A 12,607-nucleotide genomic window follows, 5' to 3' on the forward strand; every position below is an offset into this window, starting at 1 on the left:
TTATTTCCACAGGGCCTGTATTGCTTTTTATTCAGCGGGAGAAACGTTATTTGCAATATGAATTTATCAGACAAATAGACGGGCAGGAATGTCCCATTATGCCACGGGGGCACCAGAGGCCGTGACAGCTTCCAAATAGGGGGGAGGGGTGGCGAATGTGAGCCGAGGCTCCGCAGGGTTACTCAGGCACGCCGCGGGTAGGCAGAGTCAGACTGGTGTACAGTCACCTTTCTGGGGCATCTGGCCCTGTACCAGTGCAGGTTCACGCGCTTCATGGGCTCCTGCGAATGCGGATACTAATTGCAGCTGACGATCGCAATTAAGCGCCTGCTTTCCTGCCACCTCGAATGAGTTCAGGAGTTCAATGTGCTGGTCCTACTATGCGATCTACAAAGACCGCCGGAGCAGTAAGACTGAACGCTGACCAGCAGACGTGAGTCACACAGAGCGCTGATAAGACACCAAAGGAAATGCATACTTTCACTTCTGCGCAGGATTCTCAGTCCCTGTTTTACAGCCGAAACAAACCGCTAAGGAAGCCAGCTATTTCATTCCCCTTCGATTTGTGAGTTATAAGCTTGCAAGTTTTCCTGCTGCCAAAACATAAGGGAAACCGGTGGAGATGGCAGAGATCCGACACTCCATCTTCCACTCGGGCCCTTTTTGTTTTGCATTTTCACTTTTGGCAGGTAGATGGCACTGTGGTTAAAGAACTAGACCCGGCAAAAGCAAGCAAACAGTCACATATTTGAGGTCTGCGAGCCGCTCTGGACCGGGGAGATGATTAAGTAAGTAATGTGGTTATCGGCCTGCTTCTGAATGGCTGCTATGGCAGCAGTCCACTCTAACTCAATCTGCTACTCACACCAAGGCAGAAAGTGATGTGCAAGACCCACTACACGCACGGGGAGTAAATGCACGGATAATAAAATGACAAAAGCAGGAGTACATATTTGTTTTCCCTCCCAGAGGTGCATCTGGGGAGCCCCCCCCCCCCCCCACCCCCGCATATTTCTCAAACGCTGAAATGCTAACGTGTTCCCGTTAGGGACAGGTCTGAGTGCAAACTCACAAAACTGTAACATTTTCAAACATTCAGCCCCTTCGTTTCTACGAGGCTCTGTTAGCGACATCAGAGTCCCGTTACACAAGGGTCTTCCCCTAAAGACCACCCAGCTACATTTACAGTTTATATTACATGAGTTGTCACGGTAATGAAATGACACCCACCAATCGATAAGAATCTAGCAGGATTTGATGCCATTTATAAGTTTAGATAATTGAGAGCAGATTTAAGGTAATATGTGAAACCCTGTGCATGGGGCAGGTTAGGGCCAGGGAAGGTATCCTTAGAATCACTCACCTTCCTTACGATCCCCTTCAGTACTTCCTGTGCCCATTTTTCACAAAGCCAACACACATCAGGACCTGTTTACAGCTATATCCAAGATTCCCTCGCATACATACCTACAGAGACCAGACAAAAAAACTCCCCTTTATAAATCCATGGGAAAAAATGCAGTGTCACAACTCGCAATTCACTCGTAAAAATTCCAGTCTGGCTTCCATCAGACCAAAGACTGAAAATAGCTTAACCAGAGCTACACTGGAAATGTAAAAATAATAATACTATTTGAGATGCTGTATTAGGCCTGACTTGGTCACACCTTCTGTTACAAGGGATAAAGGTTATCAAGCTGAATCATGGAATCCTGCATGGACCAGTTCGGCTCTTTGGCTCTCATTCTCTGTATACACACACATCTGTAATCATATCTTTGTGGGGACTGCTCATTCATTTCTATGGGAAAAATGCTAATGCTAACTATGACAACCTTAACAACAAGTTCAAAATATGACTGAGAATTATTTGTGTTTAAACCTTATGGGAATAAATAGTGACAACAGTAATTCTGAGGCTGGGAAGATGTCAGTCCTTAACTCAGAGGGCTTTCGATCTGGAGCACACTGTAACACGTTTTTCTTCATGAAGAGGATCTTAAACTTGAACTGCCATTAAACGCAAACACAGTAAAATATAAACTGGAATAAAAACAGTTATAACAAAATGAATGCAATAACACCATGTTACATTAAAATATATTAATATATATTGGGATTTAAGCTCTTCATTTTGCATGTATGATAATCGGACATTAGCAGACATATTACGGCAATGTATTTTTTGGATTAACGAAAATGATTGTTAAAAATGTGTCCACCGCAGTTCGCACTCCGAATGAGGAATGACCTACATGACTTTCTGAGAGCACAGATTCCCCCCCCGCCCCCACCCCCACCCCTGCCCCCCCGCTCCCCTGCTCCGCAGATGATGTGGGGGTTGGCAGCTTCAACCAGAAGGTACGCATCACATCACACAACACCGCTCGTCTTTTCGCTGGCCCCTCATTCCTGTTATTATAGATTTCCTCTCGAATACATGACAGTGATTAATGCACACAAACTGGAGGGTAGGCCGCCATGCCAGAATGTAGGTCTCCTCAGTTTATTTTTTTAAATAAAACAACTGCCTGTAAGCCTCCCTCACTAAATCACCTGCCAGCCTCACTGAGAGAATCTGCCCCTGCATTGATTTTAGCTGCATGACAACGATTCCCAATTATTAAGTATTTGCAGCAACCAAAGCAAGAAAATATATAGCTGTTTAAGTATAATTTGAGCCGTGTTGTATGTGTTTGAGTGCCTTTGCTTAATAACTGTCTATTATTTGTCTCTTAAAAGGTAAGAAAACGGGAAAGGAGGAGCGTTTGTAGGCTGCTTTTACTGCACCATTCATCTGGCAGGCCTCCCGCAGAGCTGTCACCGGCAAGCGCCGGAGCGAAATCCTTCTGCAAAATCACCTTTCCGTAAAAAAAAAAAAACTACATTTATAGGTGGAAAAACATCGTAAACTGAGCGAGCTGCTCTGCCTTGTGAATACTTCAAACGCAATGGAAAGTCGTTTATCCACTGAAGACAAGCGGAGCCCTCGGAGAGAAGGGCCTGCTGTTTCTGCCCCACGGGGGGGGGTACCTCCCTAGGCCGCCTCACCGTCCTGTGCCCGAAGTCGCTGAGGATAGTGGCCAGCTTCTTGGCAGTGCCGCGCTGCTGTGGGGGGGGCACAGCGGGGTTGGGGTCCCGCCAGCCCACTGAGAGGCTGTGGTGCCACATGGCGGAGTCGTGCTGGTGCCCCCGGGGGCCGCTGGGGTCGAAGCGATGCACCTCACACCCGGATCGCGCCAGGGCCAACTCCAGCTGACGGGCATCTACACCCAGCCTGAGGAGGGCAGCACACAGAACACGTGAGCTCACACACACACGTACTCACACACCACACACACATACAGACACACACACACACACACACACACACACACACACAGGTGACTTCACCTTAAGACTGCAGTAAAGATTCAGTTCATGAATATATTACTGAGTGTCTTCACAGGTCTCAAATTTAATATTACTCTCAACCTGATTCATCTTATATTAATACAGAGGTATTCAAACTGTCAGACATGAAGGAATTGCATGGGGGGGGGGGTGCAGGTGAGGGGGGAAAAAAAAATGAGAACAGGTGGGGGCAGACCGATATCAAAACTGCGACCTTCAGAAATTTTAAATATAATGTGAGCAAATTACATGCCGGCACACATTATATGATGTCAACAAATTAAAATAATTGATTTCCATTTATTTGTATTTAATATAGTGTGTGTGCTGGGGTGGGGATCAGGACAAATATATCAACCCTGGGGGGGGCTATCAAAAAAAGCTTGAATACCTCTGTATTAATGCAAGAATTTTCTCTTTTCAAGCGGCTAATAGCCATTTCCTGTTTACCCTATTTGGGGCTCCATGGCGCCCCCGGGGGGGGGGGCTGTTTTTGTTTTTAACCTCCCCAATCACTTCCAGACAGTGGCTCTGCTAAGGTGGGGACATGCTGGGACAGGCTAAGTGTCGGCAACACAATCCACGCAGCAAGCCTGATAGATGGCATTCAAAGGCACAACAGGACTCCCCCGAGACAACAATGAACCTCCGTGATAAGCCCACCATCAGGGAGGGGGGACAAAGCAGGTTTTTTTTGTCCCCTGTTTTTGAGTGAAATGTTTGCCATCTTGTTTTAATTACAGCTCTGGGATGCGTCCCACACGGCGATTATCCACGGATGGCGTGTTCTCGTTCCCAACAGACGTACGTTTCTCGGGGCTGTCGTTAATTAATTCGTCGTCGCAGGACCAGTGCCAACTGCCAAACGGAAGAGAAAAGCTGGACGAGATCGTAAGGCGAACAGAACCACGAAAGGAGGGGATGAAAGGTCTCGACGTAGCTCTGATGGTTGTGGTAGGGTGGACTGAATGAGGGTAAGTTAATTAAAGGGGGGAATTCATCCATCTATCATCCATTTTCGTATCAGGTACAAGAGTGGCAGAGAGCCTGGTGGCTATGCCAGGCAAAGGAGGTGACAACGCCCCCTGCAGGGCACACCTGCTATGGGCAATTTATAGAATTCATCCACTTGGTTTAACCACATGTCTTTAGACTCTGGGTGGAAATAGGTGCACTCTTGTAACATGGGGAGAATGTGCAGGGTTCACACACATGTGAGGAGGTGGTGGATTCGAACCCACAACCCTGGGGGGAGGGAGGTGACGGTGCTACCAAACGAACCATAACTACTCTGCGTCAGCTGGACGCGGGAGTAAGGGAGTAACATGTCGGCACGACAACGGCACACAGAAAAGCAGCAAAACTTCTCCAAATGTGCAGGAAACATCATCCATCATCCCCCAGACTGATGGCGGCGTCAATGCCGGCCTGTTCATTCTGTCAGGAAGCCTTTTAAATGAGGTGTAAGGTGGCCAACAGAAAACTGTCGGGGATGTCTGTGCTGAAAAAGGGGGAAACTGCGAGCAAACCAGCTTTCATGGGAAGGAATCACAGCATGCAGATCTCCAGCGGGCCAGGAGAAAAGCTCCTATTCTCCAAGTCGCTTTGTCTGAATTAATTCTCTGTTTTGATATGAATTATGCAATATGGGGGGGGGGGCAGTCTCAAGAGGGAGAGTCCAGTGACAGGAGTTCAATGTGATAATTAATTCCCCCCCCCCCATGCTGTGATATGTGCAAATTGCTATGGTCTGTTTTTTCAGCCCTGACTAAGCAGCAGGAATTCCCTAAGCCGCAAGCCACATTGCCCTGCAAGCCCCACCCCCCTCTCATCTGATTGGTTCTCTTCTCAGTCCCTGCCTCCATCAAGCACTGCCTCTGTACTAGAAAGAACGCTTTCCCAAGATCAGATCCCAGCTCCTGCCTAGGCCCCACATCACAAGGCCATTCCGACCGGAGACGTTCTTGACGTAAACTCAAAACAAGACAATCACGTATGCAAATGAATTTGGTAGCGTGACAGTAAAATCTTGTGAACATTCCTCTTATCCGCTTGACTTTTGCACCTGCCCACCCTTGCAGGACGGCCTCACCCTGAAGCGGGACATTGACATTTAGATTGATCTGAGCCATTGTGAACTGCAGCTTCTCGAAAAATGAGTCCCAAAGAGGAAACAGGAAGAGCGAAGTGGAGGGGGCGTGAACAGAGGAGGGTGGGGGGGGGGTCACCACCTTTGAGGACAAACCATTTTGATACAGCGTCTGAAGGAACGTAGGGAGCTCTACTCACCATCAGAGAGGCCATGAGGACACTCTGCAGAACATCCAAATCCATGGGAAAGAGATTTTTACCCAGCTGATGCCTTCACTAATAGGCCTGACCCACCACCTGATTACTGCTCGCTTAATCCCCATTGGGTTACAGCATGCAGTGATTGACAGCTTATGGTTAATCCCGCCCCCCCATGACTTTCAGTCTTTCATTGTTACCGTTCACAGCCAATGCACCTGTGCCATTTCCTAACATCTGCACCAGCCCATACTGCCCCGATCTGCCCCACCCAGGCCCAACGCCCCACAGCGGTCGGGGGGGGCCGGAAATAACGGCAATTATGTAGTAATTTCCAAAATAATACCCAGTAACGAGTGAAAACCAGACCACAGCAGGCTTTCTCATTACATACAGGAGCAATTACATACAGTGTAGCCAAAAATTATTTGTACGCTTTGAAAAAATGGTAAAAAAATGCAAGTTGAGGATTTTGAAGAACAAAATTAAACAAAAAAATTAAATGTTACAATTATGTGTGAATTATGTAAAGAAACAAGAAAAACTTTCATTCAAAACATATTCTGGAATTGTTTTCAAATTATGAAACGTATTGCCTTCAAACAATTGAACACTTGACCACTGGAGTTTTCTCAAAGTCCTGCTCAGTATTTGATTGGCCCTCCTCTGACAGTGATGTCAGCGTGCAGCTTCCTGGCCTGCTGTAAACGGCTGTGTCGAGGCTCTTCTATGTGCGATGGAGCATGTCTTTCAAGTCCTGTTTGTTGTTTGGTGGGTCTGTTGGGCATTTCCTCTCCAGTTCAGCCCAGAGGTGCTCAACAGGATTGAGATCCGGACCTTGTGGGGGCCACTCAAGCACTTTCACCTTCTTATTGGCGAGAAAGGCTTTCATATGCTTTGCAGTGTGCTTGGGGTCGTCATCTTGTTGGGAAACGTCCAAGCAGTTTAGCAGCAGATGGGATCATTTGAGTGGACAGGATCTCCTCGTACACCTCAGAATTCATGGTGCCTTCAATAAAATGCAAATTGCCGACGCCGCGAGCTGCCTTGGAACCCCAAACCAACACGTTCCCGCCACCCTCCTTGATGGCTGGATTCAGGCACTGGGGACTGTACTCCTCCTTTGAGCTGCGCCACACTCTCTGATGACCATCTGATCCAAACATGTTGAGTTTGGATTCATCAGATCATACAATTGATTTCCAGAAGCTGATAGGCTTCTCAACATGTTCTTGAGCAAATTTCAGATGTTTCAGTTTGTTTTTCTTATGAGGAACCCTGCCATGCAGCCCACGTTCGTTCAGCCTGCTCTTTATTGTTTGTGTGCAAACCTGAATTCCAGTAGCCTCCTTTACTTGCTTTGCTATTTGTGTGGCAAACAACTTTCGGTTTTTCATGACAAGCTCATCGATGTACCTATCTGTCCTTGGGCTGGACTTTTTTTCTCCATCTTCCCTCCAGAGTAATGGTTTCACCAGTCGTTTTGAATTTCAGAAAGATGTAGTGCACAGTTGTGTGCCTCATATCAAGTGTTGTGGCACTTTATCAGACAGGCATGTTTATCAGAAAGACATTGATTGTATAATATTATGATTCTTTCCCTCAGTGCATTGAGTATTTCTGCAGTTTTAGCCATGTTGGGGAACTGAACTAACCCTACAAATGTTTGTGTGAAGAATCACCACCAAGGGAACTTGTACTGTAGAAACTAAGGGCCCCCAATTACCTGCCTGTCTGGAGCCCCTGCTGTTTTGTGTCGTGTTAAATGACGTCTATTATGCCTGGGAACTCCTCCCGTTCTCACTTATTCATCCAACTCCATGAATGGCCAGGTGTATGAATAAGTATTTGAAGGCAATAAATGACATAATTTGAACATGATTTTGGCAGCACGGTGGTGCAGTGGTTAGCGCTGCTGCCTCACAGTCAGACGGTCCCGGGTTCGGTCCCAGGTCCTTTCTGTGTGGAGTTTGCACGCTCTCCTCGTTTTTGCCGGGGGCTCCAGTTTCCTCCCACAGTCCAAAAGTGTGCAGGGTAGGTGACTGTAGTTCTGTGGCTGTGTGTGCACCTGCAGTATGTTGGTTCCTGCCTGTTCCCGGGATAGGTTCCAGGCCCCCTGTGACCCCAGTGGGGATTAAGCGGTGACGATAATGGATGGATGAATACGATTCCAGAATGTTTTGCATAAAAGTTTTTCTTGTTTCTTTATATAGCGCACACAAAATTATAACATTTTAGAGAGTTTTTAAAGTTTGTTCTTGAGTTTCCCGAATTTCATTTTCATTTTTGACCATTTTTTCATAGTGTACAAATGATTTTCTGGCTACACTGTATTACAGTACATAGGTCAGGACAACGGGGTATTTAAAAACAGTCCAGCGGCACTGAACAATCACACAACGCTTTATCACGGCACCCAAAAAATAAAGAAGTTGTTAAATCCAATTTTGAAAAAGAAAAGAGAAAACAGCTGAATTTAAAGCAGCCCACTTACTTCTGTGTGACACAGTGTCAAAATGGCCGCCTGAAGGTGGAGGTTTAAAATCTTTGTGGTTTGTTTCTGTCGTGTAGAACCCAGAAACTCTTCACATTCACAGTTACATTTGTTCCAGCTTAATATATTGAGGTTTAAGAAGACACTGAACACCCCCCCCCGCCCCCCCCGCCCCCCGACCTGTGACGGCTCTCACCCCAGGGAGTAGACGCGGCACTGCCTGTCCCTGATTCGCTGTTCCAGCCTGTAACGTGCATCCAGACACACCCGCCAGGGCCCCCCCAGCTGCTCCAGGTCTGCGGCTGGTCCGCCTCCAATCGGGGGGGCACAGGACACCTGAGTATAGAGGGGGGAGTATATATTAGGAGCTCGATCATTTGAGAGTGAAAGTGGAAAAGCTATAGGCTGAGTTATGTCATTTTTACTGGGCCAAAAGCCTGGGGTGGGGGTGTGTGGTTATAGTTAATAGGCACAGCTAAGAAGGGAGGCGGGTGGTTCTAGGACCCAGGGGATTCCACTCCCTGAGCTCCCAGCCAACACCAGCTATAAAAATTCCAGATACTAATGAAAATCTCTGTATTTCAGCGAGATGCTGTTGCTCGATCCTCGTTGATGGGACACTCCTGCTGGGGTGATTTACAACGGCCTGCGTTTTCACTGTGCATTTTCAGCCCGATTTTTCGGGAAGGTCAACCCCAAGGCCCGTTGTCAGTCACCACAGCGCACGATGGCACCAGTCCAGCAGCCGTCTGGGACCCAAACTGGCTCCGCAGATGAGGCCGCAGAGCTGCGTGATCGTGGTGCGTTTCCCTGGCGATGGGCCGCGACTAACGAGCAATGTTATGCGCCAGCTGCGGGGCGGGGGGGGGGGGGGGGGGCGCAGAAGTCCATGGCACTTCATGGACACAGTGGCACCGATGAAGGTAGGGGGACACAAACAGCTGTCTTGTCACAATACGGTCATCCAGTGCAGCCTGGGGCAGGAAGGAGTATTTCACTTCCTCCATCTTTCTCTCAGCACGGTGCCCATCGTTCGATGGACGCCATCTGGTAGGTGCTCACACGGCTGTAGACACTGCGGTAGAAACACGAGATACACAGGCAACGCAGCTGTCTAACCAACCTTACGGACCAAGATATTGCTTTGTCGTCTGGGCAGGCTTCTTGGACGGCATACACTGGTGTTCACTAGGGGGCGCCATTTGCTTGGACGGACGGATCCGTTAGGGAGATCCAAACTTGTTGCAAAATACTAAGCCGGGTCCTGCAGTCTTAGACGTGGCATCACTCTTGACTCTCCACTAAGCAGGGGCCCCAGGGAATGAATTTCTCAGAGGAACCCCTACCAGACAGACATCAGCAGCATCTCCACCAGGACCATGCGGGACAGCTGGGTGAACGGCATCGCTCCCAGAACAGACCCGCCTTCCCGCTCTCAGGCATCCGGCCTCTGTCCCATAATCCTCGGGCTCCGTTCGCACTCCTTCTGATGTGTTCCCGTAAAGCCGGATCCTGAGCCTGAATAACAGGATCAATATCTCCAGATCCTCTCCGAGCGGCCTGGCTCGCTCCCGCTCTGGCGCTCAGGCACCGCGGCGTAACAGACAAATACACGGAGACTTTGCCGTTGCTACCAAACAGCGGATCGATCACGTCTGGGGGAAAGAGCCAATCATCTGACAGAACTCCTCATCGGCTGTTGGATATACAAGCATGTCAAACACCTCAGCTTCCCCATCTCTGATTGCCACTGAAAGGGAGATGAAACAAATCCATCTGACTTCAAACCACTTATCCTGATCCAGGCGGGATCTGGAGTCCATCCCAGGCAGCACAGGGCAGGAGTTCACCACGGACGGGATGCCAGCCCATTGCAGGGCTTAGACACATACTGCAGGCATTTCAGAGATACCATTTAACCTAACTGCATGACTTGAGTGTGGGGAGGAAAATGGAGAACATTCAGTCCCTGCAGGGGAGGGATAGTGGTGCAGTGGCTTGCACTGTTGCCCCACACCTCTGGGACCAGCGTTCAAGCCTCCACCATGGCTCTATGTGTGTGGAGTTCGCATGTTCTTCCCGTGTCATTGTGGGGGATTTCTCCAGTTTCCCCCCACAGTCTAAAAACATGCTGAGGCTAGTTGAAGGTACCAAATTCTCCATAGGTATGAGTGTGTCTGCAATGGGTTGGTTCCCCATCCTGGGCCTGCTCCCTGCCTCGCACCAGTAGCTTCTGGAATAGGCTCAGGACCCCCTGCGACCCTGAATGAGACAAGCGGGTATAGAAAGTGGGTGCATCTGATGCTTGCCATGCGATTAAATTTCATTCTCTACTTTGGCAATAAAACTTTGGATCCTCCCCCAATGAAGCAGAAAACCACAAGACCTAAAAAAAAAAAAAAAAAAAAAACACACCATCCAGACATGTGGAGAAGTGATTTTCAGCAGAACCAGGCCCAGGAGTGAGTTTGGGAGATCAACACTGAGGATTGCGGAGGCCGCACACTGACTGTGGGTATCTGAGGAAAACGCTCCAGGAGATACAAACGACGCAGGCAGTGTCACGGACGCCTCACAGCTGGACATGGTGGCTGTGACTCACCTGCGGGGTCTTTATGTAGGTGAGGAATCGTAGGGCTTCCTCCCGAAATGTGTGCTGCGGAGAGGCCCAGGGCTGCAGCTCGATATGCCAGCGTGGGATCTGCAGGCAGAGCAGAAGATCCAGGTCTTACCAAACAGCTTTCATCCTCCACTTGAACCTCATGCCACCCCAGCTCTGAACAAGCGCCAAGGTGCGGCCGCCTTCAAAGCCTGAGCTCTCGTGGTTTTTATATAAAATGTAGATTTTTGACAGTTTTTTTATCTGTTTTCTTTTCTCCCCTCTGGGCATAACAAACACTCGGTAATTCTGGCAATAAAGGGTCGGCAGACTCTATGAACACGAGCGTTCTCTCTCCGCTGGAGGTCGAGACATCAGCAGCTAAATGCTTCTGCCCGAGAGTATTTCCACGTTCTCCCCTTTTATAGAATTATGCAAATGACGAGGCTTGTCTCCAGGCCTCGCTGACACTCCAGATTAAACACAGAACCAGCTGGTGTTGCAGGCAATTAAACGGTACAGATCAGTAATCGATCAGCGGCATCAGCGCGGACAGGGAGCAGCTGCGGCTGACGCTGCTCACCTTCGGCTATTAAATATTGGTTAAACACTCAAACGCGTCTGTTCGTGAAGTTCAGAATCACCAAACACAGCCTCCAGCAGAACATCAATAAAACAAATGACCAAGCAGCGGATCCAGCCAAACAGAGCTATCCTTCTCAGTGGGGAGTTTAAGGGAGTTTGGCTGCAGCCCCCCTCCCACAGCAGACACTATACAGCCTCCCCCCCCATTTCCCACAATCCTTAGCAAGAAAGACGAGGTCTTCCCCAGGGCAAATCGTAGGAGTCTGCATTCAACAGCAGTAATGTGGTACACACACAGAGATTCTGGCGAGGCCTCGGATCTCCAAAGCTGGTCTGGGTCTGGACCACATGGATACATTACGCCATTGGCATGATTTCATTTCTAGCAGAAGGCCACAGGCTTACACTTTCTTAGGATCCTGGTCCGTGCCAGTACTGGAACGCAGTGTTTTACGTCACTGAGTAGGCAGCTGAGGGTCTGCTTCCCATTTTGAGTTTAAAGTTCAGGATTTGCACTATTTCTGCATACGATATAATTGATGCTTTTTTAAATGCCATCTGACCAGAACTTTGTAGAAAAATTCTAAATGGTTTCGAATCTGTTTTTGGACAACAGCTTGTCTACTTGCAGTTTCAATACCTTGAAATATTACTGGTAAGTGATTGCAAACCTTTTCATACCTATTGAAACCTCTGAAAGAATTCAACTTAGTTCAGAATAATAGCAGTTGACCAAAGTCTCCATCCTGACCTGAACTCCAGGGGGCACCATTGTGGTGAGCTCGCACGCAGACTGAAGGAGCCACGGCTCGCACGCAGACTGAAGGAGCCACGTGACTCATCTCCATTCAGATAATCAATGTGTATTCATGTGATACCTCATGTTTGTTTTGTAGAAATCAACCCAGATGTCAAGGCGAGCAGGGGTTGGGGCCATTCTGGAATGCATTCGTCAATTCCAGTCCAAATCCAGTTCCATTTCCTGATTTGGACTGGAATTGATGAATGCATTCCAGAATGGCCCCAACCCTGAAGGCGAAGTCAGAATTCTGCAGTAGTGCATTCAGGCCACCCAACTCCTACCAAAAGGACGTCACCAAAGACATTAGTCGATGATATTTTAATAGCACTCCAGCATATCAATTGTGCCTCATGACAAAGATCAGCCAGTGGCTCATAGCTACACCAGATTTTCACGAGTAATAATCCCAGTAACTGCCACCACTTCACAGTCAGTTCCCACAGAG

General features: G+C 48.3%; 1 protein-coding gene across 2 annotated transcripts in view; it reads right to left on the reverse strand.

The window, feature by feature from the left end:
* mettl24 (methyltransferase like 24) overlaps positions 1-12,607 on the reverse strand; it is a 31,157-nt gene that overhangs the window by 7,344 nt on the left and 11,206 nt on the right. For both annotated transcript variants that reach the window (XM_072702688.1, XM_023836928.2), the window contains 3 exons: positions 10,779-10,877; positions 8,373-8,512; positions 3,052-3,277 (listed from right to left, as the gene is read on the reverse strand). In XM_072702688.1, coding sequence (XP_072558789.1) covers positions 3,052-3,277; positions 8,373-8,512; positions 10,779-10,877 — 465 coding nt within the window. The remainder of the gene's footprint in view (positions 1-3,051; positions 3,278-8,372; positions 8,513-10,778; positions 10,878-12,607) is intronic.

The sequence above is a fragment of the Paramormyrops kingsleyae genome, chromosome 19 (assembly GCF_048594095.1).
Source record: "Paramormyrops kingsleyae isolate MSU_618 chromosome 19, PKINGS_0.4, whole genome shotgun sequence".
Taxonomy (NCBI): domain Eukaryota; kingdom Metazoa; phylum Chordata; class Actinopteri; order Osteoglossiformes; family Mormyridae; genus Paramormyrops; species Paramormyrops kingsleyae.